The sequence below is a fragment of the Passer montanus genome, unplaced genomic scaffold (assembly GCF_014805655.1).
Source record: "Passer montanus isolate IOZ18808 unplaced genomic scaffold, ASM1480565v1 scaffold33, whole genome shotgun sequence".
Classification (NCBI taxonomy): Eukaryota; Metazoa; Chordata; class Aves; order Passeriformes; family Passeridae; genus Passer; species Passer montanus.
Window position 1 is genome coordinate 5,156,144 of NW_024368041.1, and position 20,894 is coordinate 5,177,037.

Below are 20,894 nucleotides of genomic sequence, written 5' to 3' on the forward strand. Positions count from 1 at the left end.
CAGTTTACTACTATGCATTTTATGCACTTGAATAAGGAGACTGAAGGCTGCTATTTCCATGGCAGCAGCAGGATACCTTTGTGCTCTCATCAAACCTTAATCTTGATTTATGGGGACTGTCCTTGGGCTGGCAGGGAAGCACAGGTCCTGCCACAGCACATAGAGCTCTCTCCTTGAGCTGCACAGCAAGGATGGCTGTTCCCAAGGATTCTCAGGAAGGGACCTGGTACCCTTGACATGGATGGAGTCCGACAGTTCCGGTTGTGGAAGACACATTCACCCCAGTTCAGTTCCACTCATCAGCAACACGGGTGTGTCCAGCACACCTGGTTACAAACCTCCAATCCTACCAGCTCAGGGCAACTTTCCTTATGCAGAGAAGCTGTGAAGGTGCAGACTGGAAAATGAAGCTGAGTTAAAGAAGCAAATTCCTACTACTAACACACCAGGACTGAGTTCCAATTCATTTAATTGCACATGGATCTTTAAAATAATTTCTGTGTCGTCTGATTGAACCTGAAGTTAGAGATACCACCGAGTTCTTCATGGCCTCTAATTTTTAAAGGTCAACTGGGTGTCTCTAGTGCTCATGGACTACAGTTACAAAGGAAGTTACAGAGGTTTAGCAACTTGAACCAAACCAGAAAAACTTTTTGCCAAATAATCCATGATAACTAAGGAAGCTTCTGTAAGAAGCACAGTAAGAAAAGTAAGAAAATTCATGAAACAAAGGATTTCCATCCAAATTACCAAGATGCCTAACAGCTGTTGATTTATCAGTAGATTTTTTTGTTCCACACCTGCTTTGTATTGTTTTTCATATGCCTCCAACAGAAAACAGAACCCTAAATACATTTGCACTTCTGGTCTGTTTTCCCTGACTTCTCACCTGCTCAAAAAGGAATGCAATTTAATTATGTAGACTGTGGATGATGATAACTGTATGCAGGTGAAGAAGGTTTCTCATCTTTGGAAGAGCAATCATTTTGGACGCATACCTGTAAAGTTTAAAGAACATTATGAGAGGTACAGGATGGACACATCCTGCTCTAGCTTCAATATGGCTGTTTTAACCAGTAATACCAAATTTTGGAGTCTATAATAATAATCAACTATTGCATATAATTGTAAATTCTGTACATAGCAACATTTTTTGGATTCCTTGGGGAGAAGGGAAATTTGATTTTCATTCCTATGATAATTCTACTTATTTATCTGAGTATAGCAACCATTCAAATAAAAGAGAATACTTTTTTCTTCATATTCTATTGCCTGCCATGTACACCTTACTCTATTCTCTTTCAAAAGCTGAATTAATCCCATGCAGTCAAAGTCCAGATGAAGAAGAAACAGAAAGAAGAAGAAATCAGCAGGAACAGAATTAAGGTGTCCAAAGAGACTAATTAAGATTTTCCTTCTAAGTGTGGTTCATTTCTGGTCCTGTTGTGGCCCAGATGGGGTGGTACAGAAGGGGATGTGGGTAGAAATTTGTAGACCTTGATTTCCTCAAGCCATGACCTGTGAAGTCCATGAAGGAGCTCTTTTCACCTCTGTAGGGCAAGACAATTTGCCTACAAAAGTTTTGGTGAACATAGCTAATGAAAAGGAGGTAGGGGTCAAGCTAATAATCCAGAAGGACCACTGTGAGTTAATTTCAGCTGGATCAGGAAAACAGGTTGTTGGTTCAGACAACAGCTGAACTTGAACATCAAGTGAATGAAATTTGAGTTTTGATGGAAAACAGTTAGTTTACAATGTCAGCAATGAGTTATGCTAAAAATCCTAACAGGCCCCCACAACTTAGTGATAAAGGGCAACGTTCATAGGCAGCTGCAGAAACTGTCAGGAAGGCCATGGCAGGTGCTGACCTGCCCTGTCCACCTGCACCAAGGGAAGGGCCCCGATAAGCTCGGCTACCACACCGTGCACCCTCCTCAAGTGTGAGGGTGACAGCAAGCTGAGTGCTGCAGGTGAGTCACTTGAGGGAAGGGATGTTGTCCAGAGGGAGCTGGACAGGCTGGAGGCCCACGTGAACCCCATGAAGTTCAACAAGGCCAAGTGCGAGGTCCTGCACCTGGGCTGGGGCAATCCACAGTGTCTGTGCAGAGTAGAGGGTGATTGGATTCTCCTCTCAGAGGAGAACCTGGGAGTACTGGGTGGTTTATAGGACATGAGCTGTTGCTGTGCACACACAGCCCAGAAGGCCAAATGTGCCCTGAGCAGCATCCAAAGCCCCATGGGCAGCAGGGCCAGGGAGGGGATTCTGCCCCTCTGCTTTGGTCACCTTTCCTAGTGAGTCAGGATCTCATCTGGGCTTTGCTGAGGCCCACTGGCTTCTGCTGAGGCCCTCCTATTTTGTCCTGTTTTGTCCTATTTTGAAGGAAGATGATCTGGGTGGGGCTAAAAAGCTTCAATAAATGTAGCCTATACCAAACTCCAGATTATCTACAGAAACGAATTTCTAATTAAAAGTTACTCTTTGGGGATGTTTAGACTTTTTTAGAGTGGGAGGACCTGTGGAGGACAGCAGGGGCCTCCAAGAGGCCCCAGCAAAGCCCAGGTGAGGCCTCAGAGCACCCTGGAGGTCAATTAAGTCCCCATGTGGGCCCCTGCAGAGCCTAAGAAAAGCCCCAGGGCTTTCTGGAGGGCAACTCTGCCATGTCAGAGCACCACTGGTGGTGACAGCAATGAGGACACTCCTGTCAGGGCTGGTTCTGTGCATGTCCTCACCACGGGGAGCAGAGAGCAGGCAAGTGCCACTGCCCAGGGGACTGTCAGGCACCGGGAAGGGAAGTTTTGCAGAGCACCAGGAACCCACAGCTGCTCCAGCATTCACACCCTGGTGCTAAGCTGCGTGAATAGGCTGGGCTTGGCCAGGGTTTTCCAGTGTGTCCCACTGTCCCTTCCCCAGCCAGAACTAGCCCTGCAGGTCTTTCAGCTGGTGTCCTGTGAGCAAGTGCTGCCCATTCAGGTGGTTTGGAATGTGCATCCTGGTGCCTGGACACACAACTCCCACCGGATCCCACTGGCAATTGCTGCTCACACTGGAGGCACTCGGAGGAGCCTGTGCTCAAGGACATTCCCTGTGCTTGCTGCCTGTGAACCTGGGAGCACTTCACTGATTGTTTCTTCCACAGGCTGCTTCCAGTCACCTGGGACTTCACCTGACTTCCATGACTTCAAGTGTCAAGGAGAATGGCTTGGCAACTACACCAGCCAATTCCCTCAGGACTCTAGCACACATCTCACCAGGTCCCAGACTCAGGTGTGTTCAGGTTCCTCAGGTGCTCTCGACCCTGATCTTCTCTTACAGTAGGAGGGACTTTGCTTCCCCAGGCCCTGCCTTGAGAGCCATTGACTCAAGAGGCATAAGAGGAGAGGTTGCCAGTGAAAACTGAGGCAGAAAATTAGTTTAATATCTCAGCCTTCTCCATGTCCATTGTTGTCAGTTTGCCAGTTCTTCCACAGGCTGCTTTTTTCCCCTTTTTTATTTTTTTTCCTTTGTGACACAGACAGTTCCCCAGCCTTACCCTGTTACTCCTCCTAGAAAGCAAAGACCATCCAGGTGTTACTCCTCCCTCAACCATTGCACACCAAAATCCTTCTCCTTTTCCAGGACCCTCACTAGGCCTACCAACTGCACCTCTATTCCTGGGGAGGTGATAGAGCAATAGATCTTGGAAATTAATTCCACTTTGTCCTGTTCTGGACAAGAAGGTGATGTGGAATTGTGTGCAGGTATGAAGCAATTCTGCCTTACAATGTGTCACACAGGAGGCAGGAAGGTCAAGTGCCTCCTATCAGAGGGGCCAGTGCTTGGAGGGTCTCCCCTCCAGCATTCCAGCCACTCATCCTGACACAGAATTACACCCAGCTTGATGGCAGTCCTGAAGTACTGTCCATTTTCTTCTAGTTTTCCAGAATTTCTGTCACCAGTGAACCCCATTTTATTTACCTACTGAACCCCTGACGATTGATGCTGTCCCAGTTCCAGTACCTTCCCAGGAAGTGTGGCTCCTGCAAGGACAATTGGGGGACCTCACCCAGTACTGGCTGTGTCATATGCCATCACCTCACTCGCCAGGTGGGGAGCCCACAGAGTCCCACCTGGGTTCCCAGATTACTGTCAAAATGGGTTTGCTTGCATTTTTCATCTAGCTTGTGTATGTGTACCAGAAAGAAGGCAGCAGAAGTTGGCACTACCTAAACCCCCTCTGCTCCTGCCAGCAATGCAGGTGCCTCTAAGCTGAGCACAAGCAGGACTCCATGTCACACCCTTGATTCCTCGTTTTTACAATGACTGATGAAAAGAGAGAATAAATACATTTTTTTCCCCTTTGTTTCCTTGTGCGGCCTTTGCTTTTTCTCTATTAAACTGCCTTTATTGTGAACCACAGGTCTTTTTTCTATCCGTCTTATTTTCTCCTTCCCTGTGGTGCTGGGAGGACAGGGGGTGGTAGAGCATTGGGGTGGGCACCTGGCAGCAGACCAAGGTCAACCCAGTGACAGGATGACAGGTTTTAATTTGAAAGAGGGTAGATTTAGACTGGACACAAGGAAGATTATTTTTATGGTTAGCATGGTGAGGCACTGCAACAGGTTGCCCAGAGAAGTTATGGATGCCCCATCACTGGCAGTGTTCAAAGTCAGGTTGGATGGGGCTTTGAGCAACCTGGTTGAGTGGAAAGTTCCCTGCCAACCCCCCAGGCAGGAAGGTTGGAACTGGACAATATTTGAAGTTCCCTTCCAACCCAAGTGAAGGGTGATTCTGTGATGAAAACTGTGTTAATGGTACTAATTACAGCGCTAACACGGTCCCTCACCTCAAAGCCAGCAGCAAACTCTCAACAGCAAGACACATAATGGTGTTTGCAGACAGCAATCACTCCAGGAGCATCAGAACCAGCAGCAGAGGGTCCTTCCCAAAGCACCTGTACCACAGGCAAATGTTAAAATAACAAAATCAAACCTCAGTAACTGTAAGTGGATTCTCACTTGCAATTTGCAGTACTAAAATTGGCTGTTTAACTTAGAATGGAGTAGTGATGTATACACTAATACCAACAATAATATAAAAGCCAAATAATGAAGAAATCTATTACAGGCAGATGTAAAATTATTACAGGCAGAAGGTAGAGGCAACAATGAAGCATTCAATGCAAAATGGAAATGCAAAGCCCCTCTAGAGACATGATCAGAAACAGAAAACTAGAGTTAGAAGAGGCACAAAAAAGGGAGAGGCAGACCAAAAGAGGAAGAAATGAAGTAGCTAAGATGAGAGATAGCCAGGCAAAAATGGGACAAAGGAACATTTTATAGCCCCAGTGCAATAAACACTGGTTATTTGGAACAGTAACTATGTGACACATTCAGAACAGCATTCATCTTCTTCTCTTTGCAGTAGTTAAAATCAACATTTTTGCTTTATTATTATGTTTTAGAAAATACTGCCCACTATTAAGAGCTACCACTTGTCTTTAATTCCTGGAACCAGTGAGGAGTTAACCTTTGTGTTCCCAGCTTAAGTGACAATGTCAAGTCAAACAATCTGGACAGGCAACAAAAAGTTTCCAAATCACCTTGGCTAGCTGCTGTGTATTTTGGACATCTCAGTCGCAAAATGACAACGTTTGGCAAGTATTTAATTTGCTGCTAAAACAGTTCCAATGCTATTTGTGAAGCCAAATAATTTGGTGCGTTTCCATTAAATGTCTATACAGACCTGATCCCATAAAAGCTGTGTTCTGATGTCCTAACAGCTGAGACAAAACAAATTACAGCCTTTTTATGTGGCTACTTATGACCTTCAGTTCAAGAAAAAAGTGGGAGATGTCCATGTTTCTTTTTTTGCTGACATATTTAGCACTAAGCTTTTCACATTTGCTGTCTTTGCTGTAAGATTCTGCTGTTCATGCCAACATTGTAATTAATTTACAACACATTGTGGACAGTCTCTTCTGAAGAATTACGACACCTCTTAGTCTTAAAAGCATCCCCAGCCCTTCAAGAGGGCTTCATGGCCACCTGACTACAGTGCTGACAAAGGCACACAAAGGTTTCCGCCCAGCGAAGCGCTCGCGTGACTAAAGCAGATCTCTGTGGTACACGATGAGCGCACCAGTGCTCACCCAAGGGCACTGCCAAGTCACGTCTTTCGTAACCAGCTGCCCAGGATGTGCTTCAATCACACCAACTCACCAAACTATCAAAGTAATTTGACATGGCTGAAGGCAATATTCCATTTTTCTGGAGGCGTTTCAGTCAACCTAGCAGAGGGCTAAACCACACCAAGGGTTCAATCTCTTCATCAGTCACGCAGACGAAGGGATGGAGCGCACCCTCAGCAAGTCTGCAGATGACACTGAGCGGTGTCACCGAGTGGTGCAGCTGACACACCTAGAGGATGGGATGCCATCCAGAGGGCCCTGGACAAGCTCAAGAATCTCATGAGGTTTAACCAGACCAAGTGCAAGATGCTGCACCTGGGTTGGGGCAAGCCCCGGTACCAGTCCAGGCTGGGGATGAACAGACTGAGAGCAGCCGTGCTGAGAGCTGGGGGTGCTGCAGCCCAGAAAGCCAAACCCGTCCTGGGCTGCATCTAGAGCCCCGTGGGCAGCAGGGTGAGGGAGGGGATTCTGCCTCTCTGCTCTGCTCTGGTGAGAGCCCACCTGCAGTGCTGCACCCAGCTCTGGGGTCCCCAGCAGAGGAAGGACATGGCCCTGCTGAAGTGAGTCCAGAAGAGGCCACAAAGATGTTCAGAGGGATGGAGCACCTCTCCTATGAGGAAAGGCTGAGACAAGTGGTGCTCTGCAGCCTGGAGAAGGCTCCGGGGAGATCTCATTGGGGCTTTCCAGTACTTAAAGGAGGATACAAGAAAGCTGGAGAGGGACTTTTTACAAAGAGGGACTTTTTTTTTGTAGTCACAGGACTAGGGGGAATGGATTCAAACTTAAAGAGGGCAGATTTAGTTTAGATATTAGAAAGAAATTCTTTGCTGTGAGAATGGTGAGACACTAGAAGAGGATGATCAGAGATGTCTAGTGGAAGGTGTTCCTGCCTGTGGCAGTGGGGATGGAACTAGATGATCTTTAATGTCCCTTCCAATCCAAACCATTCTATGAATCGTGATAGTTCCCTAATCAGTATCTTAAAGCTTTAAAGTTCATCCAAAAGTAGTAGATACAATTCACACATGGTGAATCATCGTGCAATTGTGAATTATTTAAGGTTTTGGCACTCTTTAGTACTCCAGAAAGAAAACACAGGAACACATGAAGACAAGGGACAGCAAAGTATGTCTAAGAGACTTCTAGTTTTAAACTACATCCATTATAGAACACTTTTACAGAAAGCTACAGAAAAATTAAGTCTCACAGTTTAAGAGAAGATGGAGGAAGAGCACACCATGTATGTCTGAAATGTAAACTACTTCAAGTGAAAGAAACTACAGGAGGATCTTTGCCCTCTTCTAGATGCCCAAAGCACACAGCACCAGTGCTTGAGAAAGCAAAGCAAAGTGTTGTCACTGACAACTGAAAGCACAACAGACGGAGCTGGATGAGGCAGAAACAACACTGCCAGTTTTCACAGCAGAGCTCTTCCTTGCAGGCTTTTACAAAGGATATGATCTGACTAAACACTCTTCAGTACATATAAACAACCTTGTCAGTTCTTCTCCTTCTCGTCTAAGCACACTGAACACAAGACTATGGCTTGTTCAATGCCTGCAACAAACACTTGGCTTCAAAAGGAGAAAATCTCCTTGTTTTAAGTTAAATATTTATGACTTAAATTTCCTTCCTAAAATATATGGAATTATTGTTATTGACAATTTCTCAGCATAAATATATTTGAGATTTCTAGCTATCTATCTCCGAACAGGAAATCACTATAACGTTAATCAAGAAATATTAAAATAATTACTTAAGAAAATGGCTCATTCCATGGCTCTAAATGCAACAACATCAAATTTGATAATAAGAAACTTTCAAATTGGACATCAGAAAGGAAGCTTCCATCTCACCAGCATTGCAGGCCTCCAAAAAAATCACACACACTTCAAGCACAAATTGGTGAGGATTATGATGGAAAGCTACCTCTGAAAGCTGAAAGCTTGATTTTACACTGTGTTCCTTATAATTTTAAATACAAACAAATCAGTGAGCAAAGAAAAGGATGCAAGGTTAAGAGTTTAAATATAGAGATTTGTATCTACTCTTGAAAGAAGTACAATAAAAATTCTTAAAAATGTAAAATGAACTTTATTGCATGTATCATGCCGTAATCATTTGGAAATACAAGAATAAATACAACAAAATGTCTATGTTACTGAAGGTGGGAGATAAATGTTTGAATAAAATTGTCCATCAAAGTGACATAAATCATCTTGGAGATTACCAAACCATTTTATTTCAAATTCTATGACTGAAGCAGTTACCAGTGATGACAGTGCTGATGGGCCTATGCATTTTACCTCACCCTGAAACTCTTCTTTTAGTTTTTCTGGTATAAGATCCTGCCCCATAGCCTGCAAAAAGAGTAAGAAAGAAGAGAATCAAGAAAATAACTTGCAGAGAAAAACCCATCAAACATGGCATTAATAACAGATCTTTACAGGCAAAGCCCTTGTCACATGAACCACACACCATCCTGGAAAAGATTCCAAGCCATGCTGAAGTTGCCTGCCTTGGCATTCTGCATCCAGGGAGAGCTGAGACCAAAGCTCAGCACTGCACAACCCCTCCGGCTTCAGGCTGTGCTTGCACAGGGGGTTTCACTCTGAATAGCAGCAGGAATCTCAAGGCCAGCTCTGCATTCAGTGCTCACCTTGCACCATCGTCAACACTGAACTGCTCCTGGGGCATGTCCCAGCAAGGGAAGCAAGGAGAGAAGTTTCTTTTTCCAGCTTTTCCAAACCCTGAGGTAGCCTGTGTGCTACTGCCCTCTCATGGATGCCATCCCTCTGACTGCCTGCAGCCCAGCAGGGGCTTGGCTTAAAGCTGTAATGCTGACAGCAAAGTTAGAATCTAGCTGGCTTTATTTTGATCCTTACAATAAAAGTCAGAGGCTCTTTAAATAGCACAAAAAAAAAAGTTAAAAAGTTAAAATGTTAAATCTCTGTGAAGAGATTAAAGGCAATATTGCTCTCCTCTGTTATTTTTTTAAAAACCAGTACATTAAACAAAACAAAGAAATGCAAAAGAAAGTCTCTGGCTTTTTCTGGAAATACTTAGTACTTTTTATGCAAGTGTTTAATACTGCTGTGGCCATCAAAGTAATCTGACTTCCACTTCAAACTAGTGATTCACTTTGGGGCATCTAAAATTCCTCAGATAAAATGTAAATCCCAGGAAATGCACAGTGCTGATGCATCTGCAAATACAAGTCCAGTGAGAAACTTCACAACACAGCACATTCCTGAAAGGAGAATCTCAGCAGATCAGAGATCCACCTGTGTGACAAGGCTCGACAGGCATCTCTGTCAGCTCCAGGTACCACCTGCCAGCAGCTGCCCCAGCTAATTCCCTGTGCTTCCTGGCACATTTAATGAGCTCAGGGCAGTGTCATGCTTTGAGCACAACCAGTCCACACAGAGAACTGAGACCCTGCACACAAAGAAACATCCTCTTACTTTGGTCATCAACAGCAAGGAGTTTTCATCGAAACCAAGTAGAGCCACTTTGTCATCAATTTCTTTCTGACATTTTCTGTTATTCTCTAGCACAAAGGACAACTGTTGTGACTGGGTAAGCTGAAGTAAAAGCCTGGAAAGAGAAAGACAGTTAAAAACTGGCACAGCTGGAAAAAGAGTAAGTCAGCAGACCTAAAAACAACCAAAATGATTAATACTTTAATTAACACTTTAATACTTTAAAACAGCTCTTCTTCCTGACTTTTGCCTACTGCAAAGAAGTCAATATATATGTATCAATCTACCATGGATATTGCATATCTGTGCTATAGAACTACTGAGAAGTCTTTTTGAAAAACAATGTGCCAATAGCTCTGGCTGCTCTATGCAAACATTTCTATTCCCATATATATGCTCACATTCAAAAGTGAGGCTGGGACCTGTGAGCCATCACATCCTCACTACGGCCTAACAAGACAGCAGCACGTTTGTGCCTATGGAACCTGGAAAGCTGCAGATGTGAGGGTTTGGACAAATATCAAATATCTCCCCACACAAGCCAATCCTGGATTATTTTGTAAAAACATTCACCAGTTTTATGTTCCAGGCAGTGCCCCAGAAGTCACAACCATGAACTGCTGAAGGTTGCACACTCTGCCCACAACAGGGGTTTATGTCACACAGGGCCCCATCACCAACTGCTCAGCCAGCAAGAACAGTGGCAGTTCCAGAGTCCTCCTCATACAAGGACTGAAAAACAGGTCAGCAGAGGAAATATCCAGGTATCTCTGCATTTGTCTCAAATCCACTGTCAGGCAGATTAACAGTATTATGCTTATTTAACACTTCTAGGAACTTGGAGACATATTGTACCATCTCCTGTGAACTCACTGAAATTCACAATAATGGGCATCATTGCAGAGATAAATATCAGTTTTAGAGAATTTATGAGGGTCTAGAGAAGGGCCACAAAGGTGATCAAGGGCCTGGGAAGCCTGCCATTGGGAACAGGCTGAGAGAACTGGGTTTGTCCAGCCTTGAGAAAGGAAGGCTTAGGGAAGACCTCCTCACCATGTTTCAGTATTTAAAGGGCAGCTCCAAAAAAGATGGGAGACCCTTTATACAGGGAACCACATGGAAAAGATGAAGGACAGCAGGTAAAATGTTAATTCTGGGGAAATTCCAACTGCACACAAGAGGAAAGTATTTTACAATGAGATCAGTCATTGGAACCATCTCCTCAAGAAAATTGTGGATTTGCCAGTGTTGGACATTTTTAAGATTCAGCTGGACTGGGTGCTGGGCCATCTTGCCTAGATCATGTTTCTGCCAAGAAAGGATGACCCTTGAGGTCCCTTCCAACCTGGAATTCCATCATTCTACAATATCTAACCAAGGGACCATTAGAACTTAGCAGTGTTGTTGCTGAAAATGTGTTTAATTCAAGCTTTATGCAAAAAAGAAAAACAAGAAACTTTTTTTATCCCATTTACTGAAGTTAAGTGAAGCTGGTGTGCATAATAATAATAATGGTGTGCATTTTTAAGGAAAATATTCAAGATCTGAGATGAAAATTTTCATTTGAACACTAAAAACATCAAAATTTACACATGTGATTTTTTCAGTTAAAACTTCACTGAATTTACAGATGGTTTGTTGGTTCCAAGCAAAAATGGAAATTATTTTTAATTTATAAAGTATTTTTGTTTCAAAATTTGCATCAATGTAGTATAAAAAAATTTTAAGAAGTTTTAATGAAAATTAAACAAAAAAATACTCTAATTTTTTTTTCAAAACTATGAGAGTCAATTATTCATAATGCATCAACAGATAACCTTATTTCCTACAAAAATCAGTGCTAACATCCCTTTTCCAGGTGCAATTTATCCTGCACATACATTTATACAACATACAGATCCCACTTAAAACCCAACAGATCTGAAAGTATTAGACAACATGCATAAGCCTTGGGCAGGGGAGAAGCTTATCCTGGACAAGTGTATCTGCAAATATAAACCACAGTAACACCCTGTGAAACTGTGCAGCCAGGCAAGGAAATGCCACCATTTATAACTGTCTCAGTTCTGAACCATACACACTGAAACAAGCAACACAAATTATTAATATAAATGTACCTTCAACATTCAATATCAGTACTAAATCAATGAACTTCTTCCAAGCAGCAATTAAAGTCTTCATCTCTTAGTCTGGAGTACAGTTAAAAGCTAATATTTGGGCTTTTTTCATTTCTTAAATCTTGCTCCAGCAGGGCAGTTATAAAGTGTTCTCTGTAAACATTTCTGGACATTCATAAGATGCCTTTAAAAACATTCAAGGACTGATACATTACTGTGAGGCAAGAGGGGGAAAAACCATCCAAGATTAATTTAACAAAACCAGTTCCTAATTATCTCTTTGAAAGATTATGTTTTGGGGATTTTTGCTGTACGCAAGAGTTTTAGGAAGAGGGAAAAGAAAAGGAAAGAACATTTTAATGCAGCCCTGTCAATCAGTTGTCACAGAGTTCATTTGCCAGCCTCATCCATTATGCAGATTGGGGTATCATTATAAAATACATTTTCACTCAAGCATGAGGCTCCAAGCAAGTAAGACAGGTGGCACTCGCAGAAGGAAGACTGGCTATGCCTTCCCTTTGGGCACTTCTGCTACTGCATCTTTAATACCAGACCAGGGAACAGCAATGGTCTAGCAGGAGCATTTGTTGAACAGACCCTTTTGTATATAATTACTTGAAAAGATTTATAAGCTCATTAAAAAACTCTTTACTTCTCAGCTATGCATGACATTGGTTTACTCTTTCCACTCAGATTCAGACTCTTCACAGCCACTACACTTAGCAGATTTTGCTTTTTAGATCTGAAGCAACAGGATGGTGCTTCTAAGTTAGGGTTGCCAGCTCTGAAACAAACACTTAGATTGAAAATGCAAACTGAAAACAAAAACTGGGAAAAATATGCTTTACATTGTTCTTGACTGAGAGAACTTAACATTATTCTAAGAATACATCGAGTTACCTTGCTCTAATAAACGAGGCACATGCTTTTATCCCAACTTTCTTTAACTTGTTCTGCTTCCAGGCCTTGGAGACTGCACATTTCTCCTTGTCTGTCCGTTCCAGTTCTCCTGAAGTGCAGAGGAATTCTTTCACTACTTGGCTGCTGGGACAAGTCACTGCATCCTCCCTCTTTGTTTCTGCAGCAAGGCTGAACCAAGAGCCTTCCTTCTGGCCCTCTGATCTGTGAGGCTGCAGATTAATCTCTCTGCCAGTTGATGTTTTGAAACTGCTATTGCTTACACAAACCTCTTCAGACTGATTTAGATTTGCTTCTGGAATGACCAGTGGAGACAAATTCTGTAGAAGGCTCATATAAGCTTCAGCAAGCAACTTCCAGAACGAGGGATTGAAAGGATGTAAGCAGATCAGTTGCTGCAGACACATCATCTTTTTTTCTACATTTTCCAGACCCTGGTAAATGGAAAACTGCAGGTTGAGAACCGTCGTTAAGTGATCTGTGTTAGTGGCGCTGTTTCTCTAGAAACAAAAGATAAGAGATTAAAAACAGGAGTAGAACAGAATTATGTTTCAGAGGCTAAGAAAATGTCTTCCTAAATAATGACATACAAATATCACAAGGTAATTTTTAAACTGTACAAAATGGTGCTTTTAATTTAAAATGATACAGCGGGATACAGATCTTGCACAATCAAGCTGACAGCATTCCCTCTAGGTGCCTTGTCCCAGTCTGAGAGGCAAGAAGGTCCTAAATGTTGTCATTTGTTCATATACCTTCAGAGTGTTCTACAGCTGCCTTTCTTTGCAGCATAAATACCTTTTATATAAAATAAAAATCATCAATAACATTCTAGCAGACTTCAGAGCCTCTGGACTTTTTCCTTTATGGGAAAAACTCAATTTGTGGTTAGATACTCTTCTTGGTGGCAGTTTGGCAGCAAGTATATGGAAATGAAAGGGAGTTTTGGACTGTCACTTGTATAGTGGAAAGATTTAAGCACTCATTTATTCCCTTTTTTATAATTCCTATTACATTGCATTAATTCTGCCTGGCAGAGCATGATATTTAGTCCCTTCCAGGACTACCAGTTTCCCTGCACAGGGAGCTCATTGTGGTACAGGGTGTTCCAGTTTCTAAAGAGTGATTATATCTGCAGTGACAGTTACCCTCTGTTTACCAAATACTCTGAGCACTGAACATCCTGAAGGATTATACACATGAAAATTATTTTTCCAGAAAATGGTCCGTATAAAAGAACTAGTGGCAATGTTTTTATGTTCAAAGCCTAAAAGAAAGACTGCACTATTTACCATTTTTTCTGCAATATCCAGAGCCTCCTTGTGCCTTCCCAGGCGAGATAAACACCGAGCCTGGCCCTCCTGGACATCACGCCTCATTGCAATGTTGCTGGCAGGTAAGAGCAGCAGGCAGTCTGAGTATTCACACAGGGCTTTCTAGGAGTGTGACAGGAAGAAAAGCCAACAAAACAGGGAGAGATTTGCATTTAAAAGCAAGCCTGACAGCACATTTCCTTTAGGACTACAGTCACAAAGGGAATTCAGAACCTGAAGTCCACATTTGCATTTCTCCAGACTCAGCTACCACCTGTGTGAGCAAGAGAGCAGCCCCAGCACCAGGCAGCCAAGCCTGGATGGTGATGAGCAGCCTCAGTCCTGACTGTGCTCAGGCCCAAGCAGGATTCACCACACAAGTGCCCACCTCTCTCCCACCACGCTTGATCCAGAAGGGATCATCTAGTGACCTGGGTAATAAGTGACACAAGGCATCTTTCCCCCCAGCTCAGTGATCTGACAGCTCATCCTAAATCTGTGGGACCTTCTTTCAAAACCATGACAATCTCCATGGGAAGGTGTGAACCTGCAAGTACCTCACCTCAAATAATCAGTAAGTCAGAGAATACCACAAGGAAGGTGAATCTCCATTGTTCCTGTTGGCTGGTTTTAATGTACTTGAAATAAATATTAATTGGGCTAAGAAAAAGGCAAGAATGAGCAATACTTCTGCAGCTTAATGCTCAGGGCACTCACCAGGACTCCAATTAACATTTAAATACATTAAATTAAGTATTCAGTGAAGCTAAGTCTGGAATCTTGATTTCTCTCCCTTTGTGTAAGTGCTTAGAGAGAAGACTAAAGAGCAGTGCTCATTCTCCCATCTCTCAAAATGAGTATTTAATTATTCCTTGCAAACTTTAATGGTTCTAACAGAAAGAGCTTCTAAATACCCTAAATACTTCCTAGCATTTTTCTTTCCTGATGCTGAGCTCACATTCGTTCTTAAGCAAAAGAGGGAGCTCCCCCCTGCCCACTGGTGAAAATGGATCACAGGGCTGAGGACAGCCCTGCTTGCCTTGTTATGTGACAAGGCAAGGGTTCAGGCATTATGAATCCCAAGCAGATTCTACAGTCATCTATATCCTAAAAACGGCACAGCTCAGATCACTGCTCTCCTTGACATCTCCTATCCTGAAGTAAAAAACTGATGATGAGAGAAGAGATTACTATCCCTATTTACATATTTCCAGCCCCCTTTCTGAGACCAATGCTTCCAAATCAGTAATTTTATGTGCAATCAAGCTCTGGTTCTTGTTCCAGCAGTGATCTAGGTTAGCAGTAAAACTGACAACATTTCTAACATGAATCACTGCAGAAAAGAGTTGGGAAGCAATGGTCTGTTCTGTTTAGCAGCTAGTCTGACCACAGCCTGAGGCAGCTCTGCCATCAGCACCCTTTTATGAATCCCTTTAGGGCATCTCAGCTGAGACTAGAAAATATCTGTCAGGTATACACAGGGCTGCAGTAGTGCTGAAATAACATTAGGATCAGTGCCAGCCGAGGTACAAAAAGATCTACAAATCCAGTGGGTGAGGCCGAAGGAGCTGAGTCAGAAGTCAGCTGGAGGGCTTTGAAATCAGAGAGCCTGTAATGCAAACCACAGGCTGCAAGAAGAAACAACACCTGAAACAAGGCCAGGAGATGCTGCTTTCAACAAGGAAACAAGGTAACGAAAGACCAGATCCTGCAACTAGCACTGCAGAAGGCAGGACAGCATCGCTGGTGAGGAAAGCGGCTCAGGACGCACACGCAGAGGTCTGGGAGCACTGCGGGCAGGAGCAGACACGGGCCGAGGTACAGCCGGGCCCCGGGGCCAGCGGAGGCGGCAGGGACCCGGCACAAGGCATGCAGAGGCAGCTCCGCGACCCGCAGGAGCCTGAGGGCCACTGCAGCTTTCCTCTGACAGCGCTGAGAAAGGTGAGCCGCCGCCAGCGACCTGACAGCCTGCGAGGGGCACGGCATTATCGCCGGGCGCTGAGGCACCCACCCGCCTGACTCCGACCACGGCTTGCCCGGCCTCAGCCACCCTCAGCCACGCTCAGGCACCCTCAGCCACCCTCAGCCACCCACAGACACCCTCAGGCACCCTCAGGCACCCTCAGCCAGCCGCTCTGCCCGCGGCGGAGCTGCTGCCATGCGCCCGCCTGCCTGCGATCAGTTCCGGGGCAGCGCCGCGTTCCTGCCCGGCTCGCTGCAGGCTGACTCCCGGATGGGTCGTGCAGAACACGGATCTGCTCCGCGGCCCGGCCCTGCCCGTTCAGCACGAACCAGGAGCGGGATTAACCGCGGCACGGCCGCCAGACCCGCAGGCCGCGGTACTTGATGTACCTTCACCCTGGCGCTGCACATCGGGCACTGCGGGACCGCCCCACTCCGTGTCCCCACAGCCTCCCCGGCCCCTGCGAGCGTCCTGCAAATACCTCGAAGTCCCGCTGCCGGAACGCCCAGTCCGCCCGGAACTTGCTGCTCGTGATCCCTTCGGCTCCTTCCCCCGCGTCAGCCGCGCTGTGGAACCACTGCGGGCACACAGAGTATGACGGGCCACGGAACCGCTCCGGGCTCACAGAGCACACACAGAGCACACACAGAGCACACACAGAGCACACACACACAGAGCAGTCACGGCCCGCCCTCCCGCCGCCCGACTCCTCACGCGGGGCTCGCAGTGCCTGGCGCCGCTCGCAGCCCCGTCCCCGCCGCCCTCCCGCCGCTCCCGGCTCGGCGCGAACAGGGAATCCTCGAACTCCGCGCCCAGCGCCGGCTCCATCGCCGCCGCCGCCGCCGGCCCCGCTCAGTGAAGGGGGAGGAGCTCGCTCACCGCTCTGCGAAGGGAAGGAAGTGCTTCCAGTAAGGAGCTGGACTAGAGTCCCGCGCCTTGGTAAATTAACTGCGTGGTTGTGGAGATGCTCCTTTAGCTTCTCGTCATGGTGGCCGTGCATAGGATGAGTGGGAATGTGTTTTGGTAGCTTTTCCATTTAGTTTCACTTCTGTCTCGAAGCAGAAGATGTGAACCTGCTCTAGGTGACCCTGCCTTGGCAGGGGGTTGGACTAGATGACCTCCAGAGGTCTCTTCCAACCTTAAAAATTCTGTGATTCCGTGAAATTTCAGGCTTTCCACGACAGGCTTTCCCAGAAGACCCTACACTGTGCTACGGAAGTCGGGGACACAGCAAGGCGAACACCGATCCCAGACCTCCTTCAGGATGCCGAGACCCAGGCACCGGCTGTTCACTGAGAGCTCTTCAGGCCCCGGCTGCCTGCCCTGCCTCTGGTGCTGCTGTGCACAGTGCACTGTGTTTTAGGGGTGCTGCTGTGCTGTGTTGTTTCCTCTCTCCAGTCCATCTATCCAGGAAGGTCCATTTTATCCCATCTAATCACCACTCAGGTTTGGAGAAGGTGAGCTGAAAAGTACTTCCTTAGCCTGCAAAATGTGCCAATGAATTTGTCTATACCAAAACACCTTCTGAGGCCAAAGCAGTGCTTGTATAGATGATTTTAAAGGTTTCCTTCTAGAGGACATGTAAAATGTGTGGTTTGCTTTTGTTAGGGTTTTTTCTCTTTATGTTCTTAAAATACTCTTCCATACCAGCAGAGCTGTGACTGAATGCAGAATGACCTAGCATAAATGTCAGGGTAGAAACTCAACTTTGGTAGTTGGATTTGATCAGAAAAATAAAGGCAGATTAATGTTTATTTTGCTTGTAAACTTGCTATTTGGCAAACAAGCCCTCCAGCACAGAGAAAACTGTTCAGCAATTAAGTCTTGAGAGAATCAGGAGTTTACTTGACACGCTTCAGTCTTTCTGTTAAAAGTATCAAGGTAGGTGAGGACAGTCACTTGTATATGCACATCAAAACCATCAGGCTTCCTCCTGCCTGCAGAGAGGCAGGCAAAGCACATGGGGGTCAGACTGGGGAGGTTGGCACAAGTGTGTGAACAGTTTCAGCACCTGTAGTGCTCCTCACATGCACTGGACACACACGTTCCCTTTCCCTCTGCTCCAGGACTGCAGGTCATGCTGCAACACACCGGTCTGATGAACAAGGCACGAAAATCCAGAAAGACAAATAAGCACAAATCAAAAAGAAGAAAATCCAAAAAAAGGAACATGAGTAATCAAAGTGAAATGGCCACAGCTCAAAGGAAAACACAAAAAGCAAGGCATTCCCAGGGGCAAATCCCACAGCAGCTGCTTGGCTGCCAGCTTGGATTGCAGAGTCCTCCAGGGCTGGGGGTTTTGACCATCCTTTCTTCTGAGGATACCAACGTGGTCTACAAAAGGCTTTGTGTTGCAATGCAGAGAATGCCTTTGTCTGGTAAATCAGTGATAGGAGAGCCACGATTCCCAGTGCCACACAGGGGGCCTAGCAGCTGACTTGTGGTTTCAGTAAGTCATGGGCAAAGAATTGCCTCTCTTCTTCATTTCTTCTTTCCCTGACTCTTCCTTGCCCCTGCCTCCCCTCAAGACATTTAAAAAGCTCCTCATATATTAGTTACAGAAATGAAAAAATGCAACTTAAGAAATCCCTCTGCCTTGTCAGCACTGGAGGTTCGCTCAATTTCTCCCCAAGTTCCAAGCCATCCGTGTAGCTGCCAGAATACAAATTCTCACCGTACTTAAGTAAAGCTGTTTGCCCGAGTTTGCATGGCATGATTTGCCTTGATGCTGTTAGCCCTAGCTTCACAGAGGAGAAAACATCCGTGGAAGAGGCAGCTTTGAGGGAGCTCAGATATATGAGCCCTACAAGAACCTGTGCTGCTGCAGCTGCTCTGTGTAGGCAGCTTCAGGGATAAAAAGAAGCTATAGATGAATCTCTCCCTGAAGGCAGCCAAGGTCTTACTCCACTGCAGGCCACCAGCTCAGCACATGAACACTGCACCAATGAAAGTGGGCTCCAGTAAGCTGTGGCCTCCAGGCGAGTTCTGTGCATCAGCAAAGCCATTGTGGCTGCTCACACAGCGTGCCAGTGCTGAGGGGCTGTGACCCAGCTTCACCCCGGGTGAATGGGGCACACTGGGCTGGCCAGTGTGCTCCATCTGCAGTCAGGGTGCCCAGAGACAGCCCAGGCTGTGAACACAACTCCAGCAACAGGCAGGGTTCTTCCATGCTGTCCTATTGCCTGGGTCTTCTGGCCAGGAAAAGAAAACAAAGCAAGGAAGACAGAGTTTGTCTAACACCCTTGTTCTCCCCATTTCCTTGTCTACTCTGAGGCAAAATTAATTCAGAAGAATCCTCCTCCAGTGTTTCTTTAATTACTGATGTTATTTGTATTGTGATAGCCTCCATGGGTCCTAGCCACATGGGTCTTATGCCAGCACAGACACACCACAAAAGCTTCAGAGACCATGGAGCACACACAGCAGAAACAAGAAACCTCAGTCTGCAACTAGGACCCTACCTAGTAGGCACTACCCACACACTGGCTAGGAATAATGCAGCTCACATAGCCTTATTAAAGTATACTGGAAAGAAGCTGCCTTTGGAAAAAAGCAGAAGAGAGGAGTTTTCTCCTCAAAGCCAAAGAGCTGCCTGTAATGAAGAGGCCAAGACCCACAGGCAGCATTCCTCAAAGGGTGGCTCCTGAATTAAGGGGATTCTTACAGACATTGTGAAATATTCACACCTTGAGGAGGATTAGTTTTCTTGTTGGATAGCCCTAACATATGCTCTTCCCTAAACACACTCATGAAAGGAGAAGAGCAGCTCTTTATTTGCTGACATTTGTCTCACTGTGTCCTCGTCTCTTACCTTTTATTTAGATTAAAAGATCTTTACAGCAGAAGCCATCTTTCATCTTCCTTGCATGATGTCACACATAAGGGGATATTGTCCATGACTACTGGGAGGGTAATACAAATAACGTTTCATGGTTTGGGGCAGACAGAGGTTATCACTACTATGAACTGCAAACAAAAAAAGCTCTGATGAGCTCAGATGAACTCTAGCATAACTTACAATGATGAAAGTAAGTTCTAGTTCTAGTTTGACACAACAAACTAGTGGGGAGGTGAGGGGTGCGTTGTGGAAATCAAAGAGTGTGAACTGTTCATTGTTAATAGAAGTCAAAAGCTTCTTAGAGGTTCTTAGGACAGACAGGAGAAGATGCATCCCCCAAAAGAAGGTTCATTTGCCTGCTCTACCTTAAGACAGTGCAATCTTTCAAGCCCCTGGCAAGACATATTAACTAGGCCATAATCCCTCTCCCTCAGGTCTCACAAAACCCAATAAAGTTGTTATTGCCAAAAGGGTGCACTGCACACAGATGTGTTCAGCTATTAATGGGTTTTGCAATTATTTTCTGTCGAGCAGGATAAATGATGAGCAGAATGAGTACGCCCTTGGGTTTGACCAGAAAGCTGTTGAAAAGTAAAGAGCAAAAAAGCTTTCTGGAAAGACAGAAGGAAGAAAGTGATCAAGTGCTAGAAAGAATCCTAAAGCAGTGAACTTCCCAGGCAAGCTCACACATTTCCAGTAGTGATCTTGTGCCTGAACTGCTCCACTCAGCCATGCAGTACAAGCACTGAGGTTGTACCTTGATGGTCTGTGAATACAGAAGTCATGGCAAAGGGTGACATGGCCAGTCTACTGCTCTAACTGCAAAAACAGCCAGCAGAGTCCCAGGCTGGGCATGGTGAGGTTCATATGCCTCCTCCTACACCCTTTTTTAATTTTTATCAGTTTTTCTGAGAACTCATTAACTTGCCCTGGCCACTGTTACGCTTGTTGCTTAATTGTTACTTGTGATGAAACCAGGCCACAGAGACCACAGTGGATTTGTTACTTCTCTAGGTTAAAACTTTCCTACTGCAGTTTTCAGGACTGGGCAGGACCAAGCAACGCTGGTGGCAACTCCTCTAGGACACCATTTAAG

At 45.2% G+C, this 20,894-nt stretch overlaps 1 protein-coding gene across 2 annotated transcripts; it reads right to left on the bottom strand.

Moving 5' to 3' along the window:
• Nucleotides 1-8,241: 8,241 nt before the first annotated feature.
• CUNH8orf76 (chromosome unknown C8orf76 homolog) lies at nt 8,242-19,852 on the bottom strand. 2 transcript variants are annotated; one of them, XM_039715375.1, is made up of 6 exons: nt 16,675-19,852; nt 16,442-16,537; nt 13,977-14,120; nt 12,667-13,184; nt 9,632-9,764; nt 8,242-8,527 (listed from the first exon to the last, which is right to left on the bottom strand). In XM_039715375.1, exons 1-6 carry the CDS (start codon nt 16,786-16,788, stop codon nt 8,321-8,323), a joined length of 1,212 nt encoding a protein of 403 aa, XP_039571309.1. In that variant the 5' UTR covers nt 16,789-19,852; the 3' UTR covers nt 8,242-8,320. The 2 variants fall into 2 exon arrangements, with proteins under 2 accessions (XP_039571309.1, XP_039571310.1); XM_039715376.1 differs by having other exon boundaries at nt 12,667-13,118; nt 16,675-16,915.
• Between the last annotated feature and the right edge of the window lie 1,042 nt (nt 19,853-20,894).

Bases quoted from the DNA above. Each gene is read 5' to 3' on its own strand.
- CUNH8orf76 (XM_039715375.1), bottom strand. From the start codon at position 16,788: ATGGAGCCGGCGCTGGGCGCGGAGTTCGAGGATTCCCTGTTCGCGCCG. The intron at 14,121-16,441 runs GTATTTGCAGGA...TCACACTCCTAG, and splicing joins TCCGGCAGCGGGACTTCGAG to AAAGCCCTGTGTGAATACTC. The intron at 9,765-12,666 runs GTAACTCGATGT...TTCTCTTTCCAG, and splicing joins GCCTCGTTTATTAGAGCAAG to GCTTTTACTTCAGCTTACCC.